This window comes from Musa acuminata, chromosome BXJ2-2 (assembly GCF_036884655.1).
Source record: "Musa acuminata AAA Group cultivar baxijiao chromosome BXJ2-2, Cavendish_Baxijiao_AAA, whole genome shotgun sequence".
Classification (NCBI taxonomy): Eukaryota; Viridiplantae; Streptophyta; class Magnoliopsida; order Zingiberales; family Musaceae; genus Musa; species Musa acuminata.
In genome coordinates this window covers 18248962-18267805 of record NC_088339.1, presented here as the reverse complement: position 1 = coordinate 18267805, position 18844 = coordinate 18248962, and the positions used below count along the sequence as shown (strand labels likewise).

The following is an 18844-nucleotide window of genomic DNA, read 5'->3' as shown; positions in this document are numbered from 1 at the left end:
ACATTATGATCATATCAATATTTTATATAGTATATGAATCCACTAACTAGCGTATTCCTAAAATCTATCAGCTCATGCTTGGCACTTAAAATGTTGAATATTAAAAAATAATTATATATATATATATATATATATATATATATATATATATATATATATATATATATATATCCATTTTAAGTGAGTATTAATAATTATGAGATGATATGAAAATAGTAAAATCTAAAATCATAATCCCATCTATATTCTCTTTTCCAAGAATCAAAGCCCATATACACGTTTAACCTTATAATATCTTTTTCCTTATCCATTAATCCTTATCTATTTTTATAATAAAAGAATAATATTTTTTTACAACAATTATGACTACTGTTATAAGTAATTAAATATACACATTTCCTATTTGGGTGAGTATTAATAATTATAAAATCATACGAAATAATAAAATCATATTTCTTTAGTGAGTATTAATAATTATATATGATCATACAAAATAGTAAAATCATATATCTTTCTTTGTTCATCATATTATTTTTATACATGATTTTTTAAATCTCATCTGATAATAAGTTTATTTACTTTTAAAACTTTATTTTGTTTGATAATCTAACCTAACTTAAGGAGCATAAGCAAGTACTTATATTATTCAAAATCTTTTATCCTAAAATAAATTTAAAATTATAATTCGAACTTTAATTATTTTCATATCTACAATATTACACTTGAAATCCTTACTTATTTACTGGGTAATACCCACATCATGATTTCTATAGCATATCAATTCTTAAATCGAAACCATCCATCTCTTTGCATATTTTTCACAATCACATAGTTTATTTTAAATAAGTAATATTTTTCTAATCATTATATCTATCAATCTGAACATTCTTCATCCTATGTTGATTGAACCTTCTTTTTTTTCATCCGAACATACGATCGATACTAGCGGTATTACTATATTGTCTCCTAATACTAATTCGAGAACAATGAAACTAGTGGAAACCATATCTTAGTAACTATACACCTCAATAACTAAAGAGCTATGATACATATGGAATGCAAATTGATACCCTCCAACAAATTGAAACAGGATGGATCGTTCAAGATTGAAGTAAGGAAAACTATTCAAATCACTTTATCAATAAAAAATTGATGAAATAATTATAACAAAACTTTGATTCCCTTAAAACGTCATAAGTTTGATAAGTTAGAAAGGAAAAAAACAAAGAATTTTAAGTTTTGAATGCTACAAACAGAAAAAAAAAAAAAAAAAAAAAAAGCTTGATAAGTTCTAAAGTTCATACAAGAACTTAAAAACAAAATACTCATCAATATTGAAAGATGATTATACTTCTTAATTGCCTCTTTACAAAGGGAGTTAATCATGTTTATATAGTATAAAGATAAAGTACAAAAGGGAATAAATCTATTATATATATTAAATGATATTTATGTTCCTAATATATGAACGTAGAGTTGAATGATCTTTTATTCTTTCAAATGGGTTAAAAATTTATCTTTTTTCTCTCAAAACTGGATTTTTTTCTTCATAATTTAAACTTATTTGAATCATCTTAATTATTTTAGGCTCTTCTTACGTTCATAGAAACTTGATCGAGTCTTGACCAACTTACTCCTTCCAATAAATAAGTTTAAACTTTTTTATCCTTTTAGTTTTAACAGAATTATGATCAATTTGATGGTTCATATTAGAAACCATAATTTACACTTAAAAGGTTTTTCCCAAACATTAGAAAACATTATATCAGTGTAGCAGAAAGGTTTTGTAGGAAATGGAACCCAACAGAAAATACAATGGAAGATGATAGAGGTGAAATCGGGTCGAATCTGTATTGGACATGAACCCGAATCCGACGATATAATCTTAATGGATTCGGGTTTAAAATCCATATCGAAGAAAATTTTCCTTTCCCTCCCAATTCTAATTAATCACGAAAATAAAAATTAAAGAAAATAGAAGAAATAATAAAAGAAAAGAAACCCCTCCCCGAAGGGCGAAGCGGGTTTAATAGCGTCCTTCCCAAGTCGCAACCCTTCCCCCAAGCCATTAGTCTCGGCCGAAGGGGCACCTTATCGGCCATGGCGATGGTGGGCGGTGGCGCCGCTGGGGGCGGATCCGGCGACGTCGAAGCCGGGTTCGCGAAGCTGCAGGGGGAGGACTTCGAGTACTACATGCAGACCTACTCAATCATGCTGGGCCGCAACAGCAAGAAGTCGACGGTGGACGTGGACCTGTCCAGCCTCGGCGGCGGCATGAACATCTCCCGCCACCACGCCCGCATCTTCTACGACTTCCCCCGCCGCCGATTCGCCCTCGAGGTCATCGGCAAGAACGGCTGCCTCGTCGAGGGCGTTCTCCACCTCCCCGGCAACCCTCCCGTCAAGCTTGACTCCCAGGACCTCCTCCAGATCGGCGACAAGAAGTTCTACTTCCTCCTCCCCATCCGATCCATGTACGCTACCGCCGCAGCGGCCCGCCAGATGCATCCCCCGATCCCCGCGCCGCCACCGCCGCCGTCGGCGATGCCGGTGCACCCCGTTATTCCGCCCTTTGGACGGAAGGGGCGGCCGCGGCCGTCGGATTTCCGGGACGGTTCCTACGACGACGAGGAGGAAGCGGAAGAGGAGGATGCGGACGGAATGGAGGATGATGGAGTCGCCCGCGCTGGAATGAAGAAAGTAAGGAGGGGTTCCGGAGAGATGGAAGGGTTTGGAGGGTACGGGGTCGGGGTCGGCAGTGCCATCGCGGGGAAGGCGGGGCCTTCAGGTCATCTGGGTCAGTGTAGAACATCCCCTGCCCTATGCCAAGTGCCTTCAAATTTTCCCTTACTAATTTTATGCCCTTTTCTTTTACTTATATGGGAATGATCAAATAAACCCTAAACCCCTAATTTCTATACGAAAAAAAAGGTCACTTCAAACCAGATTACTAATTTGTCAGTGTTTGACATGGTCTTGGAGAGCAGATTAACACGGTGCAGATTATGCTAATTGAGATGACGATTTTGATGGAATTATGTTGAGATTGGTTCTAATTGCAGAGCATTATGTGCAAACTTGCTGTTATTAGGATAAATCTTGGGAGTATAGTAGAGAATTGATGGGTTCTAAGGATGAGAATTTTTTTTTTCTATTTTTTTGCCGGCTGGGCAAAACGAGGATGGATTTGTTGGAAATTTGAGCAGTTTGTTCTATGTGACAATGATAGTGCGACAAAGCTTTTGCAGGTTTTGATGAAATAATTGAATGCAAAACTTCGAAAACACTTGGTGGAACTATTGTCTCACTTTTGGAAGTAAATTTCTAGGTTCTGCTTTCTTTTTTAGCTTAACGTGGCATTAAGGGTTGGTCTATACCTCAAAACTCTTATATCATGTGTTATGCACTCCTTGATATGGTGTTACCATCTTCCTGTTGATATGTTACCAGAGGTTTGGTCAACAGTTAGCGTTGTCAAGACATAATGACAGTCCATTCTTTTTCAGTATGCATTACTTTACTGACTCTGTTCCTGAGCTCTAGCATTGTGAGCTATTAAAAGTAGTCCATGTGTAATGATTAGATGATCTAGACCAACTGGCATGCATGAAACAAAGTTTCGTTTCAGCAAGCCTTTCGAGATTTGTTAGCTATTATTTGTAGACTGATGGGGCATCTCAATTATACATGTGCATCCTCTTCTCTGATGTCATTTGCAACAAATCATTGCATCTGCAGTATCATGCAAATAATATCAATCACGAATAGCGAATATCTTTTTTATTATGTTTATTACTATGATTCATTGCAATCAAAGTCCCATCTCAAAGTTAAAGGCTATTCTACTACATGGATTTACAGAGTTCTTTAGATTCTACGGCACGTACACAGCTGTATGAGACAAATAAATATTTATGAATGCATTTGCTTGCATTTCTTAAGTAGTTCTGATGACACATGTTAAAATACCTTAGGTTTTATGGGATGTATTATATTTTGGAACAACTTGATGCATAAAGAGACTTCTTTTAGAGTTTTTTGCTAGTAAGCAGCTTACATAATGCATATTATGTTTTCTTTACCAGTTTTTTACCATAAAGATCTCAGTTTATTGTATCTCATAGATTTAGAGGAACAATACATTGCTAAGAAATTGGTATTTGTTATATTGGATGAGTGGTCTAAATTCAATCACTTTGCTATGCTATGCCGATGCTTGCAATTTTTTTTTCTGATTTTATCATATTTCCTATGTAGGATTGGTACCTTCTATACTTGCTAATATGAAGTTCTTTAGAAACCTCAAGATTTGCAAGATAACTTATGCTTGCAGCCTAGAATGATGGTTTCTGCTTATGTCTTTGCAGAAGAGAAGCCAATGTATGACTTACAGTACCACAGTATATATTCGGTATATTTCAGTGACAAGATCAAATAAAAGTTAGATGCCAGCTGTCTAACTAGACAAGGCTAGAGATTTCGAATGTTACAGCAGTCCGTTGAGGATAATTTTTTTTTATCTAGGTTTGGTTAGCCAACTATTAGAAGTTCAGTTTTGCTATATCTGCAAGCTCCCTAATTACTCCTATTTTGGTGAGAAAAGATCCTAGCAAAGGCATTGCACTTGATTACAGTAAGAAATTCATAGTAGGAATTAAGCGTGACACATGTCAGTATGTGAGAGAAAGGAGACATGGGCCATAACTCCTTTCCTTCTACTTGCCAAAATCAGTGACTTGGCATTCCACATCAGACCATAATTTCTATGGCTTGGTTTAGTTGGCCAGCTATTAGAGTTGAACTAGGAGTTCCTTTGGTGGTATACTAATATCAGGTGCTTATGACTCGCTTCCGAACAATGTTGGCTCCTTGATTTCTCCATTTGTTAGCATAGGATTAAATTTATACTGAAAATGTAAGGTGCTTGTATTCTATTGTTTTCACTGTTTAATTGGATCATTTTGGTACTGTAATAAACTCTATGCTTCCAGATCTGTATTGCTACAAAGCATGGTTAAGTGCATGATGCTTATATGACACAAATATGGGTATACAAATGCATTATAATCTAATCATGAAAAAGTATAATATTATACAGTACAATGTGTATAAAAAGATACTCAAATATATGATGTTTGAGTCACTGAATATGTAGTTGCAAATCATTATGAATAATAATCAATACTTACCACTCCTTTAATTTGGAAGAAATAATTTAATGCTTAAGAAGGTAAAAAGAACATGTACCCAAAAAAGATGAATAATTTGATTAATCAACTTCAAATAATCAGACAAATGAAACTACAATATAAGTAAATCATATATTCATTTCATCCATTACATTATCAGTACTCAAAGTATCCCAAGTATCTGAAAATACTAACTATTTAATACTGTTTTTAGAATTGGATAATAAGGCTGTTTCTTTACAGCTTCTGTGACTAGGGTTCAAGTCATAGAATGAGCCTCTGTATTGAAGGCTAAGGGTGCTTTTGTTAGACCTCTTCGAATTCTACTACGGAACCTCATGCTTAAGCTGCCTTGTCTTCTAAACTTAGGTGCTTATGTACATAAGAAGTGTTCAATGGGTATACGCATTCTTCACGTGTTCGATATGGAATATAGTATGCAATTTAAGCATTTATGTTCCTGTTATTGTGGCAATTACTTGGGTGTCCAAGATAGCACCAAGCCATTAAAATTGAGCAAGGAACGTCTAGAGTATAATTGCATGGAACACTATATGTACTCTTATGTACAATCATGTATATTCATGAGTATGTATGAGTGTTTGACATATCTACACAATGTACATATTTACTATTGCTTAATTGCATCATTGTTTTGTCCTTATTTCTTTTAGTCTAATTGCTTTATCTGAATGTAATTTTTTTTGACGTATTTGACATTATTAGATTGATTGTGTGGGCGACTATCTATTGCCGAGGCTCTAGAACAGGAAGAACTACCTAGGGGCATCTAGGTATCAAAAAAAGTATATTTTACTGGTCAAATAAACAAATGGACTAGTGCACAAGACTCCTATTATTGAGGGTCAATGTATGCATGTTTACCTGTACATCAGTAGAATGACTGTTTCCGTGTCCCATAGCTGCAAACTTAAATAGTATATGGCTATACTTTTTCACCTCCTGCTGCAGTAATCTAACGTCTATTATGCAGAAGATGATGGAAACAAATAAAAGTTTAATTTGTTATAAGGCCCATCGACAAGATCATGTTTCTTCATTTGTTGGCTGAACAATCTTATGTACGAATATCTTTGGTTGATTTTATAACTAGAAATAGGATGTATTTGGGCCCATGAGCTAGCATAACTCTTCCACTAGGATCCTGTTGGAATACGACATTGATACTTCATTAATCGTTCATTTAGGTACCAGAATGGATAAGTTGGATGTTGAAACACTCCCAGTAAGTTATGTAAATTACACTGTTTCCTATGAAGGAAAAATATTAATAAATGCTGGGTCTGAATGGTGTTCATTAGGATCTTATAGTTCAATGACTCAGCAGGTTTATTCTCTGCAGCATAGCGCTAAGATTTCTTGCAAATGCCAGTGACAAAACTATAAATTTAGATAAATACACTCAGAAAACCCACATGGCCACATGCATAAAGTTTTGCATAAATGCATGATCCAAACTTTCTCATGTTCTATGACTCTATGTTCTTGGATTTAAGTGTCGCCCTTTATGATATCCTGGTCTCCTGGTCTAAATGTGTGGACTGTGCCTGTAGCTATTAGCATGTAGCCCAAATGCATGTTAGTGCCATGCCAGTAGAAAAAATTTGCTTTTTTCACTTTTTTTTCAAGTCTTAGAAAGTAATGAGGCAAAATGGCTCACAATATGATGATATAATTCTACGTTCTTTCTATACATTCAAACCTGCACACCGGCATGACACCTAGTACTTACAATACACTAGCTGGGGTGATACATGGTAACTAAATCCTTGCCCCACCTCTTTCTTTGAGACAACTTGTCCACCAGGAGGAGAAATATTCTTCTTAGGAAAGTTTATCATTTTTATGACAAAATTTGCCAAAATATTGAGGATGATGTTAATACTTGAAATATAAGATTTAGGACCAAGGAAGAAAGAAGTTAAAAGCAGAAAGACAAAGGGGTCAAGATGAGGAGAGAATTTATAAAACCAGTAAAATATAAGCACCAACATGATGTCTGAAACCTTTAAACTTTTGCCTTAATCTTTTCTTGTGAAGATTTATACGAACCTCTGTTGTAATTGTAAACCTGTAGTTTACACATAGTACATACTACAAAAGTGTACCTTTTTACAGCCTTTTACTACAGACAGATTCTTAAAACCAGTTTGTGCTACTTTTAGGTATATTAATTGAATAGTTAGAATTAGAAAGTTGTACCCTGTCAAATCAAGGAAATGTGGAAACAAATTCCTTTCTGAGAGATCTAAAGAATTTGTATTTAATGTGACAACAGATACCCACATGCTTATACATCAATCATCAATCTCTTGTGTTTACCTTTTTCTTTTCTTTCTTTGTCTAATTAAATGTCGTATTGAAGTGGATCCATTTGACTCATATGCTTTTCTTATTATATGTCGTAGATATTATTGGAAGGTATATTAAATGTTAATAGTGATTTTTCCTTTTACTTCAACTTGAGATACATTTTCATGCGTTTAATCTGTTGAAGCTGTATTAGTACCATAAGATCAAGCTATCTACACTGCCTATGGCAGTTCCAGTGGGCATTATATTTTGTGATAAGCTGGATCATGACCACAGCTGCCTGATTGCATTGTATAAAGCAATGAATGCAATCAAAACAAAGAAAATTCTGTATGAGCAGCTGGATATTAGATATGATGTGTGCAATCATCCAATGAGACGATTGGCCATTTTAACAAAGAACATGAGATATTGTACTACCTTACCACACCTTTTGGTAATCCACAATTTGATCTTCTTGTTCTAAACTTACACACTTTCATTCCTGTGTACATTTATATATTGGCATTCATATTTTTTTTGAGTTAGTTGACAACTGCATCATTCAGGATCATCTGTCATATGTTATGGATTTCTATGTGTAATAAATACATAAGCATTTCTTCTAGGTTAGTGTCAATTTAATCACTTTGTTTTTCCTATTTTGGTGCTTCTTACTTTGGTAACGGATGAACTTATTGTCCATATTCAAAATAAAATTTCAGTGTATATGTTATTTGTTATTGATATTGTCTTGATTGAAGAAATTCTGGTTGTGATTACGTTGAGCGATGAAGACAAATGCTATAAGCAAAGGGTTCCAGGATAATGCCGGATTGAAAATGAATATAAGTGTAACTTTAACAATGCCGGAGAAGAATTGGGATTATAGATAAAATAAATGAACTATTAAGTTCTTAGCAGCAGAACTTGTAGGTACCTTTGATCTATTATTCAGCAGAAAGGGGAGACCAATAAATATATTACAGAGAATAGAAACTTAAAACGGAGAGGGAAAAGAGGAATATATGACAGTTGTAAGGCCAGTTATTTTTTAGGGATTAGAATATTGTTAGTTATGCAGTGGCATGTACAAAGTTAAGCTGCTGAAATTAGGTTTGTTAAAATGGATATATGGAATTAAAACAAAAAAAGATAGAATACGAATTATTTATTGAACAAAGAACGTAAAAAAGAAATATTGTTTTAAGATCGTAGAGACATGTTCAAAAGGAGACCTATAAATGCTTTGGTTAGATTAGCGAGTCGATTAGTTTCATTGGCACAAGGTGAGACAAAGAAAGACACAAGAAAACTTAATAGAAACAATAAAATAGAGCTGAATTGTAGAGAAAATCCATGCCCAAATAGTTGACTAGACTTCACAAATTGTCATCTGAGACGGGATATGACAAATTATCGTACTTGTAGATCTCAGTGTACTGTTTGTGCTAGCAATATAGTCAAATTTCTATTTACAAACTTTTCTTGTAGTTCCAGCAATCTATTGAATGCGATCCAACTTCTAATTCAGCATTAGGATCATTTGGAGACTTAGAAGGCTAGTTTAATAGGTAGGGAAGTTAGTCTTGCTGGTTTGCCATGATTCATACTTTTATCTTTTATCTTTTATCTTTAATATTTCTCAAGCTGTGCAAGACACTTTCGGGATAGAATGGATAGCGTGATTTATATATATGTGAAATGATGCCTTTTTTCACTTTTGCCAGAGAAGAAGTCTGAAGCAAGATCAAGGGTTGATAGAGAAGCAGATAATCATCAACTTATGCAGTTGGAAGAAAAGGATGTTGTCTCATCTGTAGCCACAGTTCTGTCTGATCTTTGTGGACCTGGAGAGTGGATGCCTATGGCAAAACTTCATTCAGAGGTTAGTAATTTTTTCTTAAAATTAGATATAGTTTCTCAAACTTAAATCCTTGAATAATATGGTCATGGGACTAATGAATTATCGACTATAAGCCTAAAGAAGCTTTCAGGAACATTTTCTTTGACCATTTTTACTAGGTAATGCCATTCTTTTTGCTGTATTTACAACTTGGAATCATTTTAACCAAGTCATCTTGCTATGCTAGTATGCTATGGCATTGCATGTTGTACACTGATACCGAAGTCTTATGTTTTCTAGTTCACATTTACAAAAGTCAGAGCTTCCTGACTTCTGGCATCTGATCTGCATGATTTGTGAGATTTTAGAACTTTGTTCTGGTTTTGGTTGGGCCTAACGACTTCTGACTTTTGGTATTTCTATGGTTTTGGTAATTTCCCTTGGAGTTTCCAAGTTCTGCTGAGAAATTTCATTAAATATATGCAAGGAAAAAATCAGGTAAATGTTCAATGTAATATACAGAATGATTATTATTAGGAAATGATATTCTATCTAGAATTTAGGAACTATGTTTTAAAACTAATTTGCTGTGTAACGATAAGCATTTTAGCATTCGCTCACCAACTACTAATCACCAATCTTGTCATCTGCATTCAAAACAAAGTCATGGTAAGAGCATATTTTCTGGCTGTAATTGAAGACTGGGATCTTAGATCTGTTCTCCTGTATATTTATTCCTTTATCTATCATCTTCCAAATGCCATATCTAAATATTTATATCCCTCCAACTCTGCAGCTGGTTGAAACTTGAATGCATTACTTACAGCTTTTTTTCATTACCCTCCTGATTCTGATCTGATCGATTGGGTAAAATTTGATGATTTCTTGTGATTGCATTCAGCTTGTCGAGCAGTATGGCAACGTCTGGCACCATGGCAGAGTGAGGAGGTACCTTACATCGGAGGAGTGGTCGCCCACTGAAACCAAAGGAAGACCGTGGTTTGGCCTCCTAACGCTGCTAAGAAAATACCCAGAGCACTTTGTCATCAACACAAGGTCAAAAGGCAGGGTGACATCCGAGTTTGTCTCACTTGTGTCGTTGCTCTCATAGCTTATTATTACTACCCCAGTGCATATCATATATAATCTCTATATAGAGTTCTCCAAAAGGCAAACTGTTGCGATACTTAAACTATGCTGTGCATGTGCTGCATTTTGTTTTATTGTCATTGTTGGTGTGCTTGAAACCTAGCTTTGTTGTAAACATGCGTTCCGGCAGTGCGGCCCATGATATGCTTCTTCTTTCTCCCATGAACCATGTGGTTCTTGGAGGTGTTTCTTAAGCAATGTGTTTATCTTAATTATCATGACCGCATCTTTGTATCTTTACTAGTATTTGCCAACATTTAATTGTCCTCAACAAGTTATCATGCTGTTCGACGACTTCCAAAGAACGCCAAAGGTTTAAAGCCCATTGGACAAGAAGCTCCGATCAAATGACGCCTTCGACCTTGTCTTACCTGCCGTAGGGCTGTTCCTTTGTGGGGCCCAACCGGAATCCTAGCCTTCTGGTCCAATCAAACGACGGGTATGTGAGCATCTACTCTATTAAGTGACCTCTTGATGGATCTTTTTTTGTTCTTCCGCCGTGCCCTAACATAGCCATACACGTGTGGGGATACTAACTACGGAGGTACTGCGATCTCTCACTTCGACACGTGGATGTCGGCCCCATCCTCGTCTCCCTTCTCTCGCACCTTCTTCTTCGGACTCCTCTAATGGACCCTCGCCACGTATCCCTTTCACGCCCGCCCAAAAGACGGTGCAACCAATGTTCAGCAGCCACGCTCACGTGGCGCCTCCGTTGGCCAGAATCGGCGGCCATGATTCGGCCGGACATCCACCTGGCTGCTGAGTCCGCCGCGTGTCGCTATCGCCTCTGCACGTGTCGAGTTCAAGCGTCCCTCCGTTTCGCTTCTCGCCACGAGCCCACCTGAACTTCAAACCGCCAAATCCGAACTTTCCCATCTCGCCACGCCATACACGGCGCAAAATCTATCGCTCTTGCGCCACGCACCGTCGACGCACACGCGTCGATGGTCGATGAGGTCCCGATGTTTGTCTTCCCATAGGCGATCCCGGCAGCCGTCTTCCTATCAGAGCGAGGGAACAGGTTCTCCTGAGAGCGCATTGTCACGTGGCTCCACGCGAGCCGATTGATTCTTCACGCCTCGACACGTGCCAAGCAACCGATGCTCGAGCACAGGTTTATTTAAGCGGCCCCTTTCTCGGTCGGAACTCGTCGAGCTTTCTTTTCGACACCTTTCGCTTTCCGGTTTTGAATGGAGTCGATGGGCGCGGCTGACGACGGGGACGAGGTGGAGCTCACCCTCGGCCTCGCCATCGGCGGTAGTAGCACCCCTAAGGTTCCCAAGCTGAGGCGCACCGATAGCGCCGGCAAGCGGTGGCGGATGCCGGAGGATGGAATGATCGTCGCAACGGTGGAGGCCCAGAAGGTGCAGTCTAGGGCACCGAATCGGGCGGTGAGGGATGGCGACGCGTTCTCCGGCGACCAGTGCAGGTCCGTCGGCACGGATGTAGGCAATGCCACCCGAAGGCCTTGCGTTGCCCCCAACCCTAACCCTAACCCTAATCCTAATCCTAATCCTAATCCTAATCCTAATCCCTTCGGGCATCGACCGGTCCCGGTGATGCACCCCTGTCACCAAGTGCAGTACGTGGGGGTGCCGAACGGCCTCGGTTTCCCGTGCCTGATGCCTTACTGGCCGCCGACCATCTCGGCTGCGGCCGACGGATTTCACCGGTTCGAGAGGAATGGGTGCCAGCCGGCAGCTTATCGCGGCGTCGCTGTTCACGCGGCGACCACGTGCCCCTCTAATGGTGGTTTGGAAGTCGGTAACCTTGCGCCGAAGATGGATTCAACGGGGAGCAACTCGTCCGGGGTCGACGATCGCCGTAGTGGACTCATTCGAGGTATGAGAGTTTCTTCCCCTTACTGGATCTTCCTATGACCCATAAAAATCTCTTTTTTTTTTTTTTTTTTCCGTTCAACTCTGTCTGTTTTTTTGGTAATTCTGGGTTGGGTTAGATTCGATCTATAATCGTATAGATTTGGGATCTTCGTGAGAGGTTGATTTATATGCCAAATTTGATTGATCTGGGATAGAAGAAGCACCTTTCATTCTTTGCACCTTTAATTTGGGCTACATGCATTCCGCGATCCTACAGGTGGAAGCAGCGTCAGCAGTCACTGTTCCAAGTGCAAGTCAGGCACTCAAAAAGCGGCCAAGCCTGCATCGTCATCAGTCTCAAATGCAGGCCAAATGCTCAGGCGCGCGGCTTCCCTGACCACGCCCGTCGCTGTGGCTCGTGAATGGAAGACAGGCATCGTCGCCGCCGACGACTCCTCGCCATTGCTCGGAATGCCTCGGGTGTCGACCACCGGCGACGGCCCCAGTGGGAGGACGATCAGTGGTTACCTGTATCGATACGACAAATCGGCGGTCAGCATAATGTGTGCTTGCCACGGCAAGTCGTTCACGCCGGAGGAGTTCGTCAGGCACGCTGGCGGCAGCAACGCCTCTGATCCGTTGAGGCAGATCGTCGTGGCTCCTTCATGAGGTGGGCGAAAAGCTGAAGAGTGGCAGAAGGTAGTAGCCATGGAAAAAGAAGGTGGTGTAAGCATCTGTGCTTTAGGTCCGTAGATTTCCTTTATGGATTGCTCTTGTTTATTGCAAGCTCTGCTGCTTGAGCATCAGAATCCGCATCTTGGAAGAAGAGTGATGTAGGATTCAGCGTGGTTTTGAGAGCTCCATTCAAATGTTCACACGTCCATCATGGCGGCTCTCCTTCGGTTGACTTCCTTTGTTGACGTCTGTAGTGATTGCTTTATCTTAATCAACTCCAAGATATAAAAATATTTAAGAGCGAACAGAAGTCGAGACATCATCACTTTTAGCAGGAAAAGAAATTACAAGCTTTAAGAGTGCTGGAAACTACATCTCAACAATACTACCATCTCATTCTGCCGAGCATTCGTAGAAGAACCGGTGAAGAGAGAGGGTGGAATTGGTGCCTATACATATAAATACGGCATCTTCACTGCTCTCTCCGTCTTCATTACTGAGCTAACCTCGTTCGCCTCCTCGCCTTCCGTCATTCCCTTGTCCGTGCGTTTGCCATCCCCGTCCCGCCGGCCTACTCGTCACGACCGTTCATCTCAGAAGCCGGGATGTCGATAACGTTCTCGGGCACCACCGTTTCCACGGCGCTGCTCTCGCCTTCCTCCGCCGCTGCCTTCCTCTCCTCCTGCGTCGGGGACATCGGGGTTATCTCCGCGAGCTTCACGATATGTTCCGCGATCTGGGCCACGTGCTCCGCGATCTTGGTGATGTGCTCGGCCGCGGCAGCCGACTCCTGGGCGCCGCCCTCGCCGTCCTCGTGGTCGCTCCCTTCCGCGGCGACCTGCGCCTCCGCAGCCTGGGCTGGGGCCGGCTCTGCCACCTCGACGATGTGCTCGGGCTCCGCTGGCTCCACGGCGTTCCCCTTCTTCTTGTAAATCACGTACACCACTATTTGCCCGATTCCAAAGATGACTCCCAGAATGCAAGGAATCTGTAATCAAACACGTAAGGCCAAAGAGTAACACACCACTGCGTCCCATGCCTACTTAGGTGCTTGTGATGATTACCGAGATGAATGCGTCCTTGGTGAACACACCGTAGCCGAACCATATGGCTGCGCTCAACGTGAGGCACACCAAGACGTTCACCGGCATAAACTCCACGCTCCTCGTGCGCACAACACGCCTCTGCACATGAGTTGATTCTGAGTATCAGTACAAAGAAGACAAAACCTGGGGCGACAGCCGTCCTTACAATGGTGCTCATGGGAGCAGCGTAAACGCTGATGGAGAAGCCGACGCAGATCCACCCGAGCACCGTCAAGCGATTAGTGCCACTAAACAACAGCAGAGTAAGGAAAAGGATCCCGATGAAGGTCACCAGGTTCAATGCGACGAATACTTGGATGGTAGAGATCTGCAACTCCACCCCACGTAACTAAGTCTGCAGTTGCATGCACGAAATGAAACGAAAGAAGCAGTCGTAAGAATCCACAAACCCTATCCTTCCTCGTGGCGAAGACGAGGTAGATGGTGATGTAGCATGTCAGAATGATGCATCCGATGGCGTTGATGCTGATGAGGAGGACCGAGTTGGGTTTGAGATGCGCATAGTAGACCCAAATCAGGCAGCTGAACAAGGATAGGTTGTAGGACAGTGATGAGTACCCTTCTGCTGATTTGTTCTGGTAGATTTTGCAGATCGTAGGACTGCGATGACAAGCAACTCCATGAGGTGAATCAGGTGAGATCAAATGCAAATATGTAGAAAAGACAGGGTGAAGCTGATGCTTACACTGGCGCCAGATAAACCACGAACGAGATGATGTTCCCTGCAAATTTCCATCTCGTAGTATCAGTAAAATGTTATGCACGGTTTCCATCCATCATGAACACGTAAATGAAATGGTGATCACCTAAGATGCCGAAGGCGAGGGGTAGAAAATGTTCCAAAGATAAGCCTCCCATCCTCCCTCCAAGTAACAACAGCCAAGGCTTTCTCCTCCCCTCGCCGATGCCAAACAACTCTAATTTGCTTTCTCCTTCTCTTCCTTTTATTGCTTGTGGTTGTGTCCTTTTATCGCTTCCTATTTGCTTCATCCTTTGGGTGAAGGCATGGTTGTGGGTGTCCAAAAGTAGCACTTGTCTCATCAACTGTGCAACGACTCCGGTTAGGAGGGGGTTTAATGGGTTCATTAGAGCGGTCTCGTGTTAGAAAACAGTTTTGGATTTTGTTGGAGGAAAGCTCCATTTAAAGTACATTTGGAGAGGAAGACTAACTATTTTAAAGATGGCCAAAATATCATGTCACGATTATGACAGTTGCAACCCACTCGATCAAAGTTCTATAATTAGATAACACTAATTCCAAAAAGCTTACACTGCTAAACTGTTAGAGAAGGACCTAATAAACATCCTTAATGGAGCCATGATGTTGGTGGCCTCAAGTGAGCCAAGATGTCGAGTAGAGAGGAGATTTATGTGAGAAGATAAAGGCAGTCACAAGAAGAGATGGAGATTAAATAGTGGGGTTGGAAAGAAAGTATATGTAATTGAGTCAGATATGGCAGTAAAGTGATACATTTTTTATTCTTAAAAATATCTTTTTATTTTTGTTTTTTTCTCACATGATGCTCATTATTTCGTCAGCTTCAAGGTATTATTCTCGTCCTCATTAGAGCCGCCCTATGGACTAGTCCAAGTGGATGTTATAATGTCTTCCTCATCATCATAAAAACACTATAAAGTTTACCTTCAACTATACAAACTTGATATCCTAATGGCTTATAAGTAACCAAAGTGATATAATATAATGTCACCTATAATATTTTTTAATAATTTTACAATATTTTTTGTACCTTAACGAAAATATTATAATGTTAGAAGAAAAAGTCAAATGAAATCAAAATACACTAGAAACTATTTGATATATCATATTAGGATTCAAATAGGTATCTATAATCGTTTAGAAACAGCATCTACGATCGAAATTGATTTATTATAGTATCTTTGCTATCGCAACAAAAAAATTATCAAGTCTACATGAAAATAAATACTGTAAATAATCCTATTAGACATTTAACCTCAATCAAACTAACAATAAACCTAAAAATATAATATTATAATAGCCTACAAACAATAACAACTAAAAAGGTAAAATATGATGCTATTTATTATTATTATTAATTATTTTATTATAATTTTAATACATCAATAAAATTACTATAATACTATTAAAAATACTATAAATTAACCAACTAAAAATACTATAACCATCCACTTGGACGGACGGATACATCTCATGAGTCAGATCAATAAGGTGTCCTTAAAACTAATAGCAAAAGTCTGATTGGATTGATGAGATATATTTATTATATTATTTAAAATAGTGGCATCATTTGAGAACAATAAAAACATGATTTTTTTTTTTTAAACAATCACCTGTATTCTTACGTAAAAACACTCAAATTTGGGCGGAAGCATCACATCCTTCTCTCCATCTCCACGTTTTCCCCGCACGCCCTGCATGCGGACGTGCAAAACGACATAGTAATCGACGAGTGCACGTACGTACGCGTGTGTTTTCTGCGCCGCCATCCGCCGTCGTTCTCCGTAACGGGGCCGTACGACACGGCCGACATCTCCACGCTCTCATTGGCCGGCGCTCGAGGTGGACCCATCTCCGCCGTCTCCTGCAGCAGCCCAGCCGTGGGATCTGACCGGTTAACGTGGCCGTACGACACGGCCGACATCTCCACGCTCTCATTGGCCGGCGCTCGAGGTGGACCCATCTCCGCCGTCTCCTGCAGCAGCCCAGCCGTGGGATCTGACCGGTTAACGTGGCCGTACGACACGGCCGACATCTCCACGCTCTCATTGGCCGGCGCTCGAGGTGGACCCATCTCCGCCGTCTCCTGCAGCAGCCCAGCCGTGGGATCTGACCGGTTAACGTGGCCGTCGCGTAGCAGCTCATGCCACGGAGAAAATGCACGTTTCGTGGTGCATCACGTACCCATGCATGCACGTTTGCGTAGTCAAGAGGAACGTGGTTTTGCCGCTCCTTTTTTTCGCATATTACTTAGCAATCTAATGAATCTCAACCTCAATTTTAGAGTTCGTAGCATCAATTTACTCTTTGAAAGCTCCATCTGTATTAGGCTAGCTGTACGGTTCATCATCAGAGCCATTATGCTGCTCCTGTGTGCTATCATCTTACCATTTGGAACGACTGATTAGGAGCTGAGGAGGAAGTAAAAGTTGAATTAGTGTGGCCAGTGCATGATCTGTAATTGTTAGCAGAACTTATCTCACTTACCTTACCAATTTCCTATGGAGGAGAGCATGAACACAGATGTTAGGTGGTCCAAGCCTAATAATACCTATAACATTGGCATTGCCAACAGTACAATGGTTTGACGAAGAAGAATGTGCAAGGTGTAGATTTGACCGATTAATTGGGTTTGACTGGGCCAACATGAAAAATGATATGATGGTGGCAGAGAAAGTAGTCCAAGTTAAGCCCCTTGCCATGTTGGTCATATAGTGCCAACTTAGCTCCAGCAAGCGTACCCTTCTTAGTTAGGCAGTTTGCATGTCTCTTTGCAAGAGATAAGTCAATTAGTTGGCCATAAGAAAACCTGCACACACACACACACACATTGCCATGTTGGTCATATAGTGCCAACTTAGCTCCAGCAAGTGTTCCCTTCTTAGTTAGGCCGTTTTGGATATTATCTCTTGCAAAGAGATAAAGTCAGTTACTTGGTCGGCAGCCTTCACACACACACACAAACAAAAGAAAAAAAAAAAACCTAGATCCACTTAAGGAGGGTTAAGATGTAAGTACTTATAATTTTCTCGTGTTTCAAATAATCTTTATATTTTTAAAAATATAATATATAAGCTCCTATCATAAGTCTGACTTAACATATATTAGAGTCTGTTTACATGGTATACTGACTCACAATAAACTATCAATATAATGACACATGCAATTAGGGTTAAGGTCTATTTTAACGTCTATGATTTTGACCATGAATCTCTTAAAATCATTATGGTTTACTCATATTTAAAATATCCATATATTTTAAAAAACATAGCATATAAGTCTCTTCCGTTAAGTCTAAGTTAATAAACATTAGAGTCTGTGCTTACGTAGTATGCTGACTCATAATAAATCATTAATATAATGATATATATAATTTAATTTTTTTTAAAAAATTAAGACCTCTATCAATAGCGGGAGGAGGCGTTGTCGTGGAAGTAGCCACCAATAACAGCGTTGAGCCACTATTGCTTACTAAGGTATCGTACGCATGGTCTCTCATGTGCTAACGACGAGCTCAAGAGGTTTCGGTCATGCCTCAGGTGTATGTGCGTTGACTAGTTCGACGCTAGGCATGCTATGGTCGCTTGGTCTCTCTTCCTCCTCTTGGGTGTTTTCATCCCTACCACCTCCCACTTTGTCTCCTTGTGCACCTATAATGTGGTGGCCCAACTCTCCATCACAAAAAAAAAAAAAAAACTAGATTGACTTAGAGGGTTAAGATCCATTTTAGCTCATATGTCATGGACTTCTTAAGTCCTTATGGTTTTCTCGTATTTCAAATAACCCTTATATTTTTAAAAATATAGCATATAAGCCCCTCCCATAAGTTTGAGTTAACATATATTAAAGTCTACTAATATAGCATGTCGACTCACTATAAACTATCAATATAATGATACCTACAACTAAGGTTAAGGTCTATTTTAGACTCCATGATTTTGACCATAGACCTCTTAAGTCATTATGTAGCATATCCATATCTAAAATATCCATATATTTTAAAAAACATAGCATATAAGCTCCTT

The 18844-nt window shown here is 39.8% G+C and overlaps 2 protein-coding genes across 2 annotated transcripts; one reads left to right on the top strand and one right to left on the bottom strand.

The window, feature by feature from the left end:
• Positions 1-2029: 2029 nt before the first annotated feature.
• Positions 2030-10691, top strand: LOC135605188 (FHA domain-containing protein FHA2-like). Its single transcript, XM_065094978.1, has 3 exons — positions 2030-2797; positions 9233-9390; positions 10250-10691. Exons 1-3 carry the CDS (start codon positions 2101-2103, stop codon positions 10457-10459), a joined length of 1065 nt encoding a protein of 354 aa, XP_064951050.1. The 5' UTR covers positions 2030-2100; the 3' UTR covers positions 10460-10691.
• Positions 10692-13566: 2875 nt separating this feature from the next.
• On the bottom strand, positions 13567-16893 carry LOC135604784 (bidirectional sugar transporter N3-like). The gene is made up of 6 exons (XM_065094435.1): positions 16566-16893; positions 14787-14823; positions 14491-14701; positions 14247-14408; positions 14060-14179; positions 13567-13983 (listed from the first exon to the last, which is right to left on the bottom strand). The coding sequence occupies exons 1-6, from the start codon at positions 16891-16893 to the stop codon at positions 13567-13569; spliced, it is 1275 nt and encodes a 424-aa protein (XP_064950507.1).
• Positions 16894-18844: the final 1951 nt, after the last annotated feature.

What these genes read in the sequence shown, in the direction of transcription:
- LOC135605188 (XM_065094978.1), top strand. Translation starts at nt 2,101, where the DNA reads ATGGCGATGGTGGGCGGTGGCGCCGCTGGGGGCGGATCCGGCGACGTC. An exon ending in GGGGCCTTCAGGTCATCTGG is followed by an intron (nt 2,798 to 9,232) that starts GTCAGTGTAGAA and finishes CACTTTTGCCAG; the next exon opens with AGAAGAAGTCTGAAGCAAGA. An exon ending in TGGCAAAACTTCATTCAGAG is followed by an intron (nt 9,391 to 10,249) that starts GTTAGTAATTTT and finishes GATTGCATTCAG; the next exon opens with CTTGTCGAGCAGTATGGCAA.
- LOC135604784 (XM_065094435.1), bottom strand. Translation starts at nt 16,893, where the DNA reads ATGGGTCCACCTCGAGCGCCGGCCAATGAGAGCGTGGAGATGTCGGCC. An exon ending in TCGCCACGAGGAAGGATAGG is followed by an intron (nt 14,409 to 14,490) that starts GTTTGTGGATTC and finishes GTGGAGTTGCAG; the next exon opens with ATCTCTACCATCCAAGTATT. An exon ending in CTGCTCCCATGAGCACCATT is followed by an intron (nt 14,180 to 14,246) that starts GTAAGGACGGCT and finishes ACTCATGTGCAG; the next exon opens with AGGCGTGTTGTGCGCACGAG.